This window comes from Tenrec ecaudatus, chromosome 8, assembly GCF_050624435.1.
Source record: "Tenrec ecaudatus isolate mTenEca1 chromosome 8, mTenEca1.hap1, whole genome shotgun sequence".
In the NCBI taxonomy this organism is placed as follows: Eukaryota; Metazoa; Chordata; class Mammalia; order Afrosoricida; family Tenrecidae; genus Tenrec; species Tenrec ecaudatus.
The window spans coordinates 139,720,132-139,736,326 of NC_134537.1; the positions used below are offsets into that span (position 1 = coordinate 139,720,132).

General features: G+C 52.1%; 2 protein-coding genes across 2 annotated transcripts in view; one reads left to right on the forward strand and one right to left on the reverse strand.

Moving 5' to 3' along the window:
- M1AP (meiosis 1 associated protein) overlaps positions 1 to 12,926 on the forward strand; it is a 119,381-nt gene extending 106,455 nt beyond the window's left edge. The window contains exons 8-10 of the mRNA XM_075556898.1: positions 8,450 to 8,656; positions 10,195 to 10,335; positions 11,703 to 12,926. Of these exons, the coding sequence (XP_075413013.1) occupies positions 8,450 to 8,656; positions 10,195 to 10,335; positions 11,703 to 11,867 (513 nt within the window). The 3' untranslated portion in view covers positions 11,868 to 12,926. The remainder of the gene's footprint in view (positions 1 to 8,449; positions 8,657 to 10,194; positions 10,336 to 11,702) is intronic.
- On the reverse strand, positions 12,904 to 16,120 carry DOK1 (docking protein 1). The gene is made up of 5 exons (XM_075556893.1): positions 15,399 to 16,120; positions 14,858 to 15,157; positions 14,636 to 14,729; positions 14,324 to 14,508; positions 12,904 to 14,100 (listed from the first exon to the last, which is right to left on the reverse strand). Exons 1-5 carry the CDS (start codon positions 15,456 to 15,458, stop codon positions 13,303 to 13,305), a joined length of 1,437 nt encoding a protein of 478 aa, XP_075413008.1. The 5' UTR covers positions 15,459 to 16,120; the 3' UTR covers positions 12,904 to 13,302.
- Between the last annotated feature and the right edge of the window lie 75 nt (positions 16,121 to 16,195).

The window sequence follows — 16,195 nt, forward strand, 5'->3', positions numbered from 1 at the left end:
GCAAGTTTTTCAGTAGGTCTGAGTTTTGAGTTCTTGTTGCCGCAGCACCTCTCCAAGGCCTTCGGCGAATGGTTTCTCTCTCCTTCCTTTGCTCCGGTGGTTCTGGCCAGGGGGACGAACCAGTTTGCTCCAGTCCACCCAGATGTAGAAGTAGATGCTGATTAAATGTTCCTTTATTCTCCCTGTGCATATCCCATCTGGTGAGACAAACTACGGTACATCCTGGTTTGCTCTCAACCATTGACTGGCTCCTCCGTGTTTCAATTTCACGTTCAAGGAGCGCAAACCCTAGTTCGGTTTACTCAATAATCAATGCCATCTCTTCGTACACCCCCTTCTCTAGAGCAGTTCCTCTGACCACAGTCAGCACTGACCAATTAAATTGTGCTCATTCAGTGCCAGCCAACCAGGACTCAGCAGCTGCAATGTTGGGTAACTGTTCAAATGACATTTCACGCATGTTCCAAAGCTGCGTCAGCTACAGCCCTCAGCGTGAGTTACTCCAGTCCTGAGTGTTGCTCCTCAGCCCCCTTCCTGCATTACTTTGAAGAGCCGGGTCCAATGCCCTAGGGTTCGATGGCACAGGGGTACACGGAGGGTGTACAGAAGCTCAGACTAATGTGGCCTATTAAGAGCACAGGACCAGGCGTCCCTTCCCCTCAAGGCCTTAAAAATATTGTTGGTCATTCTCCCCTCTTCCCTGCCCCACCCACCCTCACCCCCACTCCCCTGCCTAGGAAGTTGGTCCTCCCCCTTTTTTTGCCAGCAGACATAAATTTGTCTTCTCTGAGATGTGTCTGCTCCCTTTCCCCTCTCCTGACTTGATTCTCCCACCAGTCTCCCTCATCCCTCTGGAAGGAATGTCTGCCAGTTCTGGGGGACTTCATCATACCTTTGCATGGCGGCCACTAAGGCGTCATCCTCCCCTCCCCTTCTCTCCAAAATCTGATCCCAGCTGATGAGAGAACCTCTCCGCCAGAGTGGCCTTCAAGATACCCACATAGAGTGAATGGAACATGGTCAGGGGCACCAGTCAGACTCTCTACCAAGCCTCTTGGCCGAGCCGGCCACAGACTGGATGGCGGAAAACCTGAGCCTGCTCCCCTCCTGGTGCCCGTCCCTACAGCAGTGGGTTCGTACAGTATTTGCCCTTTTGGGATTGACTAACTTCACTCAGCATAATGGTTTCCAGATCAACCATGTCATTAAGAGTTTCATGGTTTCATCACTGTTTCTTGCCTTGCAGTTTTTTTAACTGGCTTAGTTGCTTTGTGGAATGTGGCAAGGAGCAAGTATATAAATACCTAAAATTAATATTTTCCAAGCCTTAGTGTGATGAATCAATTGCCAGGAAAACATCATTTCCATAACCAAGTCCTACTGTGTGCCCCTCCCCTGTTATATAGCTAATGACTCACTTCATTTCTTTTACAAAGTCATGGCTGTGTAAACTAGAAAAAGAACTGAAAATACCTTCCCATTTCCTACTTAAATGTCAGCGTCTCTGGAGATGCATTCCAGGACTGTACAGGCCATGTCTGCCCTACTTTGCCACAGAAGCGACAGGATTCATGCCAGAATGTGTCCCGCCAGGGTCTGAGTACACAGGCGATGAGCTGGTTGGATGATAAATGGGTGGGGAAGTGGAAAGTCCTTGGTTATATAGGCTCAGAGTCAAACTAAGAGTCCAAGCTGAGCAGGGTGATGGCAGGTCAGGAGCCACTGAAGGAAAACAGAAGAAAGAAAAGGAGAGGGAGATAGAGAAGGAGGATGCACTGAGAGGGAAGAATTTGCAATGGAGCAGCAGATCCCAGGTCAATCGGCTTAGCATGGGGTCAGTGGCCTTCCTAGGATCCAGCCGTGTCTGTTCTGGGTTCATCTATTTAAATGCCCCTCTGTCCTCCATGTCAGCCACAGTAATATGATCAAAGTTCTGTCAATGTGCTAACCTGTCTCATGCTGCCACCCCTTCTCTCTTACTATTCCGTCTCCACTATCTTTGTTCCACTGACAAACAGCTACTCATTTTCCCCATATTCTGCTTAAATATCTTCACTCCAATGATTTTCCTGCCCACCCCAGAGTCTAACTCCATTCATCCTCTTTGCTTCTTCCCTACCTGTATGCCTGTCATCACATTTAGCTGGAACAGATTGAAATGACACCGTAGTGCAGTTAGATAAGAAATATCACAAGATGGTATTTTTCTAACTCGAATTTAGAAAATATTAGTTGCCAAGTGGTAGGACGTTGACACACTCAGTGTCATTGTGAGTGCCTTTCTTCCCTCCTGGAGGCCATGTTCAGAATCCTAGAGGGATAACATAGTCCAGAAAATGCTGGAAGTGGCCCCCTCTTTTTCAGTATACCGCCATTGCCACTCAGCTGCCCATTGTCTGAGCTACCATGGCCGGTTCTAAGGTGCCTGGCCCTCCCGTTCGGATTGCATCAGGTCAAGGAAGCTTTTGCTGCGAGTCTTAAGCTGGAGTTGTCAGGGTCTGCCTCCCATGGGTCTATCATATAAGTATCCGCCCAGTCAAGATACTGTGTGCACGGGGGCCAGGTCTCTTGACATTTCAGAAAACCCCAAAGCCTCTATTCTTTCCCCAGTTGCCAACAAGCTCCCCCTCATCCTCCTGGGGTGGCCCATTTCTGTTGCTTCCATTTATCACCAGATACACAATAGACTTAGCAATACAAGCTTGGGTGGGGAGTTGTCTTCCAAAGCGGCTATTTCTATCTTCAATCCTGAAGGCCCAACCACCTTACTGGAACAGAATAGAAAAAACCTCTCTTACACTTGCCATTGTCCTATAGAACAAGAACTGCCCATTGAGAACTCAGTAAATGATACTGCTACATGATTCTCTTTTATAAAGATTTATACTGCAAAAGAGAATCTACTTCCCCTTCCAGCGTTGCCCCCAAGCCTGTGCAGCTAGACCAGTCTTCAGCCCAACTAATCAGTTGTCTGGGCTGAGTCACGTTCCCTAAAGATCAAAACCCCAGATGCAAAAGTAATGCCTCATAATGTGTATAAAAATACCATGGGTTTTTTTACTTATTACTCTTGTATCCTGTAATCTTGCTGACCCCATTCATTCTGATACTTTTGTGTGTAAAGTCCTTATGATTTTCTATATATTAAAGATAGATTTATGTCTTCCTCTCTAATCTAGATGCCCTGTGTTTCTTTTTGTTTTGTTGTTTTTGCCTACTTGCCTTGGCGGGGCCACCAGGAAAACCGTGAGTGCAAGTGCTGAGACTAGGCTTCCTTGTCTTGCTCTTGGGGAGAGTCCATTCTACTGTGTCTGATGTTAACTGGGTGTTTCTCAGAAAGATCTTCCTCAAGTGACAGAGCTCCTAGTTTTACTTCTCGTCTGTTGAGTGTTTTCATCGTGAAAGCATGTTGGATATTTTCACTTGCTTCTTATACATCTATGCCCCTTAGTCTATGAATGTGATGTATGATATTGATTGATTTGGGGGTGCTGTACCAACCTGGTATCTCTCAGATAAAGCTCCTTTGCATGAGTGTATCATCCTTTTTTACCCGCTGCTGGGCTTAGTTCACAAATCAACCTTGCATGACCTTTGAGAGGCCTCACTCCATTGCTGCACACCTGGGCACTAACAGCATCTTGACTATTGTCTCAACATCAGTGCATCCAAATGCAGGGATCACGATTTTTCCATGTGCAGCCTTCCAGGATTGTAACCATTCCACAACGTAGCAGGTGTGTATTTGTTCCACAACAGTGAGGCAGTGGGTCACTAGGGGAGCACAGGGGTGCAGACCACACTGGCTGATACTGTCAGACTGCCTATGCAAATTTAATAGAGGTTTCAATAGAAAGTTATTCTGATTTACAAACATATCCCTGTTGTTATAGCAAAATTGTTTGTGTACACCCTGCTTGCATGTATCAATATACCCATAAAGCTAAAACTCTAAGCTATTTTTTAAAATAATAAAGAATTTTATTGGGTGCTCTTACAGCTCTTATAACAATCCATACATCAATTTTATCAAATTCATTTGAACATATGTTGCCATCATCATTTTCAAAATTTTTTCTTTCTGTTTGAGCCCTTGGTATTAACTCCTCTTTTTTCCCTCCTCCCCTACCCTCTTACCCTCATGGGCCCCGATAAATTATTATTATTTTCATATCTTCCACTGCCTTTTTCCCACCTTTCTGTTGTTTGTCTCCCTTTGCCCACCTTTCTGTTGTTTGTCCCCCTGGGGGTGGGTTATATGATCATTGTAGATGGTTCCCCCGTTCTCCCCCATCTCCCCTACCTTCCCCCACTCTCATGGTACCGCTAATCCCTTTACTGTTCCTGAGGAGATTATCTGTCCTGGATCTCGTGTGTCTTGAGCTCGTATCTGTACCAGTGTGCATGCTCCGGTCTAACTGGGTTTGTAAGGTAGAACTGGGGTCATGTCGTGGGGGAGAGGAAGCATTACAGAACTAGAGGAGTTGTGCATCCTAACTTGTGCCTTCCTTGTGACCCTTCTGGGAGGGAATGTCCATTTGTCTACATCATTTGCATCAATATATTTGTTTGTTTGGCATCTTCTGATGCCTGATACCCGATTCCGTTGACACCTCATGATCACACAGGCTGGTGTGCTTCTTCCACGTGGACTTGTTGCTCTGCTAAATGGCCACTTGTTTAACTTCAAGTCTTTAAGATCCCAGGCATTTTATCTTTTAATAGCCAAGCCCCGTCAGCTTGCTTCACCACATTTGCTTATGTACCCATTTTGACTTTAGTGATCTTGTCGGGAAGGTGAGCATCACAGAATGCTAGGTTAATAGAACAAAGTGTTCTTGTGTTGAGGGAGTACTTGAGTAGAGACCCAATGTCTGTCTGCTGCCTTAATACTTAACCTTTAAATATATGTACATAGACCTACATCCCTATTTATATATTTACATATGTGCATGCCTCTATTTGTACCTCTATAAATGTCTTTTTCCTATTCTCTTTTTTTTAACCTTTTGGGCTGCTAATCACAAAGGCAGCAGTTCGAAACCACCAGCTTCTCTGAGGGAGGAAGACTGGGCTTTCTACTCCTGTAAAGAGTTGCAGTCTCAGAAACTCACAGGGGCAGTTCTACCCTGACCAATGGGGTTACTAGAAGTCAGCATTGACTTGATGACAGTGACGTTGGTTTTGAGTAATGCTCAGTGAGTCGTGCTTGTGGCTTAGTGGGTTATGTACTGGGCTGCTAACCACAAGGTCAGCAGTTCAAATCTACCAGCTACGTTGTGGGTAAAGATGAGACTTTCTGCTCCTTTAGCGATTTACAGCTTTGAAAACCATAGACGGCAGTTCTCTACGTGCTTAGAAGCTGTGAGTCAGAACCTATTAGATGGCATTGGACTTGGTTTTTTGTTTGTTTTAATATGTTCCAGTTCAAACTATCATTAGCACCCAATTACAATGATGCTTCAAATCATGTAGCTTTGTCTGCGTGTGCTACAAGCTGTTTTCTTGCTGCTAGTATTTTTTGAGTCACCAATTTAATCAAATTTCTGGCATTTTAGTCTGAACATTGTGGTCATTAGGGGTTTAAGAGTTTGAGAATGAAGTAATAATTAAAACAAAGAGAAAAATTTTGAAAGGCTTCTACTCAGTTACTAATAATAATGGTATTCACTGTATAAAGATTTTACAAAATAATCTGTTGGTAGTATTCATATCATCTAAGAAATCTCACATTTAAGCCATTTATAACTATAATATACTATTCTAGAATTAAAATTAACAGACACAGTACCCCAGATTCCAGCTAGGGTGATTAAGAGATGGCCCATACAGGGGGGGACATGGCTCCACTAAGTGACACCCACCACAGTGACACCACTAGCTAAGGTGCAACAAAGGTCAGGTAGTCATCATTTTCTACATCAAGTCAGGCTGCCTCTCAGCCTCTGCAGACTTGCCACAGTGGCTAGATGTCTCAGGCCTAGTCAAGTCTTGAGAGGGTGACCAGTGGTCACAATTTGCATGGGACAGACCTTTGGCACAGAGGCTTTTCAGTGCCGAAATGAGTTGGCACAAGGCAAACTGGAAGAGTTAGTCATTCCATGTCTTGGACAAGCATTAGGTTGCAAACTTTCCCTTTGCCAGACAAAGAACATGACTAATGGATTCCTACATGCCACTCCTAGGGGTGTCATAGGCACTCGATATAATTTTTAATTTTATAAACCATCAGTGTATAAACTACACATAAAGCACAAAAATGCGTGAAAATAGAAAGATACGTATGTATGAAAATATAGGTCCCCAGGGAATACTGAAAGTGGACTTTGGGGCCAGGGTGTGGTGCCCCAACAGACTGGACTGGAAAATGCTCCTAAGGGCCAGCAAACGATCTCTGAACTAACTACAAGCTTTTCTCTTGTGAAAAAAAAAAAAAGAAAGAAAATATAGATCCAAGAGCTGAGCCCCTATGAGAAATTATTTGAGCCATAAAATTGAGAGCCCTGGGTAAACTTGCACCTTCCAAGCTATTCCTTCCAGAGAACATTCTGTCCAGGCTTGAAGAGGTCAAGTCCTCTGAGTAGGGGGCTATACCCAAGCCCAAGCATACTGGGATTTCTAGATCATTGATTTCCTGTTTGATGGGTAAGACACACATTGGCCACATTCTCCATCCCATTTTGGATGTCTTCCTCAGGAAGCCATCACATCTCCGGACATAAGCAAAGTGTTAGGAAACCCAGACATCTGAAAGCGCCCCTAAAACTCTTAGCGCAGGGCCTGGCATACGGTAAGCATCCTAGGAATGTTCATTGATTTGCCTAGGCCCAAATCACCTGACCCCCACCAACACGTTAGGGAGGCTCCTCCACACTGCCAACCCCGTCTGTCAATTTCAGACCACCCACCACAGGAATCAGCCACATCGCCTCTCCTTGGAGATGATTAGTAGGTGCCTTCCCTCTTCCCGAAACCTCCCAAGCCCCCTCAGCGTCTATGCTGCACCCAAGGATGATCATGTGGCCAAATGCCACCCCCACCCCACACCATCCCTCTGGGGTGGAACAACCAGGCATTCGCCATCTTCTTTCTGCTTCACTCTGTTACTTCCCACTTGTGCCCCATAACATTCTGGTCTTCCTCTACCTCCTTAAAAATCTCTTTCCCCACCAAGAAAAATCTCTTTTTCCCTTAGCCTTTCTTCTTATGTCTTCTTCCAACCTTCCGTATAAACTACAGTGGGTCGAGCCAGTGTGTTTTCTTTCATCCCATCCAGCAGGGAGACGACTCTCTTTGTACTAGATACAATCGACCATCTCTTCAAGCAGAAGGACACGCTTTACAGATGACTACATATTTCCTGAAGTTTCATGGTTTTCCCTGAAAACAAAAAAAATGGCCACAGAAGATTGCCTCATGGCCACCTTAAAAGGCTGTGCCTAGATAAGCTGCCTTGGAAGTGGAAGTGCTCCTTCTCCTTACCCCTGCCCTGGCCTGGCCACTCTCCCTGGCACCAAAGTGTCATTCTCTGCTCTAGGGCACCCTTCACTTAGAGCCCATTCTGACCCTTTTCTTTTCCTGAAAGTGGGGAAATGGATCCTGGGCCCAGTCTTCCCTCCCTTCCTGTTATACCAGGACTGCCCTCTTCTTGCCAGCCTTCTCCTCCTCTCACCTCACCACAGTCCAGAGCCTTCTCAGGACATTCCAAGGATATTCCTCACACCCTCCTCTACCCTGGCTGTTTGCAAGACAAAAAGCAAACTTTTTCACCCTCAAAATAAGACCAACCTTTTCATGACATGCAGATAGAAGTCTCTGTTTCACTTATAGCCCCTAAAAATCTGCATTTTATCAAAATGTGTGTGAATTATTGAATGGAAACCCAGTTTGCTCTGAATTTTCACCCAAATCACAATAAAATATTAAAATAGCCACAAACCATTTCCCACCGAGTGATCCAAGTGATCCATACATCAGCTCCCTCTGGGATGGCCCCTTAGAGCCCTGGAGGTGCTGTCCAGTAAACATTTTGATTGCCAACAGTAGGCTGGAGGTTCAAACCCAACAGCATCTTCTCAGGAGAAAGATGAGGCTGTCTGCTCCCATAAGGATTTACAAAGCCTCCGAAGTCCTACCTGGGGCCACTATGAGTTGGAATCACTTGATGGCAGGGGGTTGGGTTTGGAGCTGACCTGTCCATCAGGCTAAAGGATAGCTCATGTCTCTTGGTTGTTAGTCCTTGTGAGGTATTCTGTCTGAGGCATTGCCGACCGGGCAGAGCAGCGCCTTGCAGTACTAGGGATTCAAGCAGGAAGCCCTTCCTTGTCAGGGCCAAAGGGAGTGAGCTCAGCCCTCCCTGCCTCCCCAAGAGGAACTCAGCAGCCCGAACTGGGATAGGTCTGCACATGGCCGGAAGATGAATCCAGGTGTATGTCTTCCCTTGTTTCAGAAACGAGAGTGGCTGCTGTTGGCCAAAGGAGAGCCCCTAAGCCGAGGAAGCACCCAGAGAGCTCCTGCCAGCACCTTCTATGTGGTCATGCCATCACCCTCCCTCACTCTGCTGGTCAAAGCCGTGGCCACGCGAGAACTCATGCTGCCCAGCCCCTTCCCCCTGCTGCCGGAGGACCCACCTGATGACAGCCTTAGGACTGTGGAGGCAAGTTGGGCGAGGGAAGAGAAGGGGGTAGGAAAGGATGAGGGAGAGGAGTGAATGCTTGAGGGAAGGGTTGGAGAGGAGGAGGCTGATTCCAGGGGTATGACGGGAGTGTGGCAGAAGCAGGGGAGGATCCGTGGTGGGTGAAAGGGCATTACTCAAGGTTGAGGTTACGGCAGTCGTGCAGTGGTAAGATTGAAGCAGAGGGAGACTGAGTAGGTGTGATTATTGTGGGCGATTGGGGCAGTAAAGAACCTGAAAGAAAAGCTCCATGAGAAGGGGTGGGGGTGCAGTTGGTAGCCTGAGAACTAGAGCCATCTCTGCAGGGACACACACACACACGAGACCTGATTCACATGTGCACCAAGAGCAAAAGAAACTGGCCCGGCAGGGAAGCTGGAGAGAAGGCGAGGGCATGTGGAAGTAGGAGAGGAAGCCATCAGTGCCCCCGGTTTTAGCCCCAGCTCGTGCACCTGACTCTCGTGTTTGTGCACTAGCTGCCTCTCCAGCCCCACGGCCCATTCCACCACCCCCCCACACACACACACACAGACAGGGAGGACACTGTGCGGTGGAGGAGAGAAGGGGTGTATTGGGGGCAAAGGGGAGAAGGTGCAGTGGGAGGCCGAGGCAGAAAAGGAGAGGGGGGAAACAAAGGCTCTCAGAGCAATACAATCTTTTACATGAGCTCTGGAGCGTGCATGTGTGTCATTGTGTCCCTGAGTGTGTGTCTGTGATTGAGTTTCTAGAAAGACTAGTCTCTGTGTCCCAGAGCCTGTGTCCATCTGTGTGACAGTGTGGCCTCAAGAGCCCTGTACGTTGCATAGCTGGTATGGGGGTGGGGGGGCAGCCAGTGTAGGGGCCCAGGGTAGGAAGAGCTTCAAAATGAGGCTCAGCTGCCAGAGCCCAGCTCCGAAGGCCCCTTTCCTTCTCCCTGCTCTGTTTGGCATGTCCTCTGTTGGCCTCCCAGGCTGGGGCGGGAGGGGCGGTCCTGCACATGGAGAGCAGAGACCACTGGGCCCCTGCCACGTGCATAAAGGACAGAGCTTGGGATTGTGCTCCGAGCTTGGCGGCCACGGGGATTCAGAGATGGGCACGAGCGGCGCTGGCCGGCCCAGCGTCTCACTTCAGAGCCAGAGGTTGCTGGTACAGGATGTTGTGGCCGGAAAACCTGGCTGTTTGGGAATGCTGCGAGCTCATTCCCGGCCGGCCAGGGAAGCTCAGCGAACACAGGGCGCTCCCCGCCCCCAGCACCCACAGTATCCCTGTCCCCCTCCTGGTGCCTCAAAGAACCACTGGACGGACTTCTCTGGGCTGGGGTCTCCAGTTCCCGACTACTTCTTACCTTTGCCTGACCGCCTCACAAGCACCCAGAGCCCAGGGACCCCACCTAGCTCACAGGCTCCTGGGGACACCTGCTCATACCTCCAGAGTCTCATATCTCCTCCTGGGTCTCTGCCTTTGTTTGTTTGTTTGTTTTTTTTGCCTTTGTATTTCTATGACTTCCGTTCCCCTGGGGAGGCTCCTCCTCTCTTCCTCAGAGTCTGCTGGACAGCCTGGAGCTGGAGGACACCTACAACCCCTTCCAGATTTGGAGCCACCTGTACCCACACCTGACCAGCACCTTGGCCAAGCCTCAAGGGCGGCCACAGTCCAGCTGGGAGAGCCGGCCTCTGAGAAAGGTACCAGCTGCCACCCTTCCTGCATCCCTCGCGCCACTCAGGCCTGGAGTCCCAGAGAGAGTACCTCCCTGCTTGTAGCTCTGTGGAGGGCAAACGTTCTTTTCATGAAATCGTGTGCTGGAGTGTTTCAGCCTCTCTGTGCGGTGACCAGTCTTTTCCTAGCTCTCGGTAACATTGCCTTTAGAGCAGTGGGTCTCAATAGGAGTCACCCGGTTTCTAACAGCAGCAAAATGACAGTGATGAGTAGCAACGAAAAGAATTTTATGGTTGGAGGTCACCACAACATGAGGAACTGTATGAAAGGGTCACGGCATTAGGAAGGTGGAGAACCACTGCTTCAGAGAAACTTGTTTTGTTGAAGTTGAAGTTAGATGGGTATAAGCAGAAGGGTGAGGCCAGGTCACCCTCAGCAGACAAGCTTTTCTGAGCTCATGAGAAACTAGTAGTGAAATCCAAGCCTCATTCCTTTCCCCAATCCCCACCCCTGGGAGTAACCCTCATCCGTGACCCCAGCCTGAGTGAAAGAGTTGGGCTGGGCCAACACGGGAGGAAGACAAAGAAGGTCCTTCACCCTGTCATCTGGTGTGGCAGGGCTGTAGAGCAGAGTGGAGTTGCCTCCAGAGGTTTTCCTAGCCTGGAATCTTCCCAGTTCCCCAGGCCTTTTGTTCCTGGAGGGAGCTGCTTAGCTAGGGGCGGAACCACTGGGCCACCAGGGCGATCCATGGATCAAGTAGGGGTCAGCTTTGGCATTTACATATGATAATGCTTAGGTGTCCTAAGTGTGGTGTTCATGAACCACAGACAGCTACCACCCCAGTAAGCAAACTTGACTGCCGTGGAACAGCACCCACCGTGAAAGAAATCAGACAGGAAGGGATATTCCCACGTCCTCAGGACTAACCATGCCCACGTAAGCACGCAGACTTAGCTCATTTAGTACCCCCAGCAGCCATGCAGGTAAGTCTTCAGTGCTCATTGGCCGGCTGAGGGCAAAGGTTCTTTTCATGAAACCCATGTTCTCTAGTGTTTGGGCTTCTCTGGGCAGTGCCTACTCTTTTCTTAGTTTCTCAGGAACATCGCCTTTAGAGAAACTTCCGTTTTGTCCTAGTTGAAATTAGATAAAGACGATGCCATCCTACAGCCCACTCTAGAGACCCAGATGTGTGGAAGTAGTGTCCACCACAGACTCCCTCCATGCCCCTGACACCGAAGGTAATTGGCTGGGAGGCTACACCGTGGCAGCTGGAGCCTTAGGACCTCCGTGATCCTGCCACTGGGCCTTAGGGCTGTCACTCCAAGGATGGAGAAGTTAGGACAGGCCCAGCAGGGCACTGCCCTGACCAGGAACTGTGGCCTTCTCTTTGCAGACTGGGCAATTGCTCACTAATCGGGCTCGAGCCACAGTGGCGCCCTTGCCTGTGACTCCAGCCCCAGGAAGAGCCCCCAAGGTGTCAGGAGCCCAGAAAGCTACTTCCAAAGCCTTCTTGCTGCCTTCTAATGAAGAGGAGGAGGAGGAGGAAGAGGAGCCCTGAGGGCCCAAAGTCACCGATGCCAGCGCCCCATGTGCATGCTAACTCACACAGTGGCTGTCTGGGGCCAGATTTGCCAACTCTCCACCTGAGCCTCTGCGCTGCCTCTCCAGGGCCTGGGAAAGAGCCTTCCCCTCTTCTGACCCGCAAGGCAGCTGGCCCCTCCTCAGGCCTGAGGAGACACACCCAAGCAGTTTCATTTTCTAAGCAGGGGGCTCTTTGGGTTTTCTTTGGGTTCATTTGATCCTGTTGACAGAGATGAAGATTAAACTCATGGAACTGCTGCCATTGTGAAGAGCCAGAATTTCTTCCCCATAGCTGTGTAAGCAGATGGAGATCAGCTCACCTCTGGGACACTGAGCCTCCAGAGACAAGGGTGAGGTTTTCAGCAATGAAACCCGAGCCTCATTCTAAAGCCTATGGCCCTCCCCTTGCACAGCCACAAGCTTCAGTTTCCAGACAAGTGGTTGATATTCAGCAGTGTGTGGGAAGGGGGGGTAGATATAAAGAAAGAAAACCTACCCCCCTTCCCCTCACCCCATGCCCAACCACTTTCCTGCCAAGCCCCGACCCCCACCCCAGTCCACAGAACTACCCCTTTTAAAAAAACATTTAGTGGGCTTGGCGCTAAGGAGCCCTGTGACATGCTGGGCTGCTAAGCTCAAGCTCAGCAGTTCAAATCCATCAGTCACTCCTCAGAAAGATGAGGTTGTCTACTCCTGAGTCAGAACTGACTTGATGGCAGTGAGTTTGGTTTGGTCTGGTGCTCCAAATGACATGAAGTACTTTTATTCTTTCATTTCAGACAAACAACCCTGTGAGGTGGGTAATATCCCCGGTTTTCAAACAGGAGTGGCAGGGAGAAGCTGAGGGTTGGAATGAAAAGTAACTTTTTAGGCTCCCAGAGCTAGAGTCCAGCCTACCCACACTCCCCATCACTGGGGCCCTTCTGCCACCCCTTTCCTGGTTTTCCTCCTGATCCCCCACATGCCCACCTTGCAAACCCTAACACTTGTGTCTGTTCACACACATAGACCTCTTAAACCCCAAATGGCTTTAATGAGAAGGAAAAATAAATGTTTTAAAATATATATCTGGCAAAGAACAATGCATGGGTTCAGGTCCAGGCACATTTCACTGCCGCCTCGACGCAGGCCCCTTAACATGCACCTGTTCTCGTCAGCCCCCCTTTCCAGACTTGATCCAGTAGCAGCCCATTGTTTTGGGAGGTAGAACTCAGACATCTCATCCCTGTACCTGCCATTGCTTCCACTTCCTGGGACGGACTGACCTTCCCTTGACTCCCCCACAGTCCCCGGGCCCCTGGTGTCACAAGGAACCTCGTGTGCCCTGGTTTCCTCCGGGTCTAGCAGATAACTTTCTTCCCCAGTGTCCTGTCTGATAGTCCTCCTGTCAGCTTCCTAGCCTGGCCTTCCTCTCATACAGAGCCCTCGGACTTGACACCAGTTCTATTGGCCCCTGCTCTGGAAAGCTCACAGTCCCAGCTCCCGGAAACCCTGCTCTTCTGGACCTGGCTGTACAGGGCCTTATCGGAGCTATGGCCTCTGTTGCCATTATGAGTTTTAGTACCAGGCTCAAGGCAGGCCAGGCCCTGGGGCTTGGGAGCTATGAGCGGCTTTGTGCTCTGAGGCAGCGGCACAGCATAGTCATCAGTGGCCGGGTTGTAGGGGAGCTCGTAGCCCTCCTCCTTCACCCGAGCCTGGCAGTGCCATGCATCCTTGGGTTCCTGAGGGAAGTCATACAGGCTTCGGGGAGGCGCTGGGGCCAGACTCTCAGGTTCATCATAGACGGGGTCCTCTTTGGAGTCTTTCAGGTTGACCTTTAACAACTGGTGCTGCACATGTTCATACAAGGACCAGTAGAGAGGTTTCTTCACCTGTACCCCTTCCTTCGCCCAAGCAGGGGTGCTGTCCAGGGGGTCTGAATACAAGGAGTCCTGGGAAGGGTCTGGAGGGGTGCGCAGGGAGTCTAAAGGTTCTGAATACAGGGTCGGGGGACTATCCAGTAACTCCTGGGGACCCCAGGGGGAAGCCAGCTTCCCTTCTGCCACTTCTCCTTCTTGGGAGTCTTGCCCATGAGCAGCCTTGGTCTGGGCCTTCTGCCGGTGGATGGCTGTCTCCACGGCCTGGAAGATGTCATTTCCCTGTGCTGTCTGGAAGGTGAAAGTGCCAGGCCCCGAGGGGCAGCGGCGACCAGCTTCAAAAGAAAACATGACCTGAGGTGCGTGGAGGCAAGAACAGAGGTGAGTCACAGGTTCAACTAGACAGAGACTGACAGGGTAACACATGGGGGTCCACCTGTGGGCCCTCTCCCCACCCCACCTGTCCCACCCCACCTGTTCCAGAAAGCCTTCTAACCGCCCTCTCTGACCATCCCTTGTACATATACCTTCTCTCTCTCTCTCTCTCTCTCTCTCTCTCTCTCACACACACACACACCTTATCACGGCCATAGCGACGCAACAGAGTGTAGGGCCAGGAAAGGAGAGGCTCCAGTCCCTGGCTCTGAGTCCCCACGCTCAGAAGAGTCAGCCTCTGGGCCTCTGCTCTCAGCACATAGGAGCCATGCAGGCCACAGCGCTCCGCGGCCTCCGTCCTCTGCACAGTCACCCAGAACTGGGCTCCTGAAAGGAAGGCTTCGTTAGCCTAGGACTCAGCTCTGGATTTGCAACCGAAAGGAGGACTGGGGGCCCAGCTCGGGGCGTCCCTCCCCACTCCATCCCTGGAAGGGGGCGGGCTGAGTGGCTCTACCTTCCCAGGAGGGACTGTACAGAGAGTTCTCCAACATCTCCAAGGCGGAAACTTTGGGTGGGTTCCCAGCAGGCGCCTGAACCCAGCTGCCTTTCTGTCGTCGAGAAAGAGCGTGTGTCAGGCCAACGAAGTCCCCCACCCGCGGCGTTGCTCCCACGGTCCGAAGGCTCGGTGGCCGCGACTGAGCCCGGCGTCCCCCCGGGACCCCCTGGGGCCGCTCACCGGAAAGGCGTTCCGGCACAAGGTCTGCACCCAGGCCATGCTGGACCGCGCGTCGGCGGCCAGCAAGTGGGAGCGCTGCGCGGTGTCCAGGCGGAAGGCTGCGGCGCCGGGCTCCGGGGGGCTCTCCACGGCCACCGGGACCACGCTCACACACTCGGCTAGCCGGATGACCTTGCAGTCCAGGCGGCGCGTGCTCCCGCGGCCACCCCCAGAGCCCGAGCCCTTGGGGTCGTAGAACTCGAGGCGGGCCACGCCGTGGGCGCTGGCGGGGTAGAGCACGGCCCAGGTCTTCCTCCACTTCTACGGGGAGAGCGAGAGCAGCGGGTGAGCGCGCGGGCTGCCCGGCCCCGACGGGGCGGCGGGCGGGTCGGGGCTGGGGGCCGCTGCTCCGACTCCCGGCCCGCAGGGCGCCCCGCGGGGTCGGCCGACCGGTCGCCCGAGAGCGCAGAGCAACTTCGCGGGACCGTTACTTCGCCGCGCAGCGCCCGCTCCACCGCCCCCAGCTCGGAAGGGGGTTCTGCAGCCCCACGGCCCCCGCTACCTTCGTCCCAAAGCGCTGGCTCTGCACAAAGAGCGGCCCTTCCATCTCGGCCCCGTCCATGGCCCGCGGTGCCCGCGGCGGCTTCCGCGCTTCCGGGCCCGGCGGGCGGGGGCGGGGCCGGCGAGCGGGCCCGCCCCTACAGCCCCGAGGGCCGCGAGCTGGGGTGGGGGGAGCGGGGGGGGGAGGCGCGGAGTAAAACCCCCAAAGGGGAGTCCCCCAGTGAACCGGGCGGCCTGAGCCCCGGCCGTGGGGAGAGCGCACGGGAGGCTCCGCCGCGAGCAAGCCTCAGGTGTCAGCCAAAGCGCACGGCACCTGGGCCAGGGGAAACGGGTGACGTCATATGCCGAGCGTGACATCAGCGTGAAGGCCCGTGACATCACCCCGAAAGTGCTAGCAGACACCCCGGGGCCCGGGAGGGGCCCCAGGGGAGCGCGTGGCCGCGTCCCTCCAGCCGGGCCCGCCCAGGCCGGCCGGAGTGGGTCTGTTGACGCGGCTCAGCCGGGGACGTGGGGGAAGGGCCAGGCTGGAAGGCTTCCCGGAACCCCAGGGACCGCCGCCCCGGCCTGTAGGAGGCCCCGCGGCCTCTTGCATGTCCAGCTCCCCTGCCGCAGCTGCCCAGCCTCCAACCTGCGGGGAAAGAAAGCTTCATTGAGAGGCCGGGAGGCCGTAGGGGGAGGTGGCCCGGCTGCGGCCAGCTCCAGCAGGGAGGGGACTACAAGGCTGGCGAAGAGAAATGGAGGGAACTGGCGAGGGCGGGATCCAGGGAGAAGGCGGAATGTGGGAGGGCTCTAGGGGGC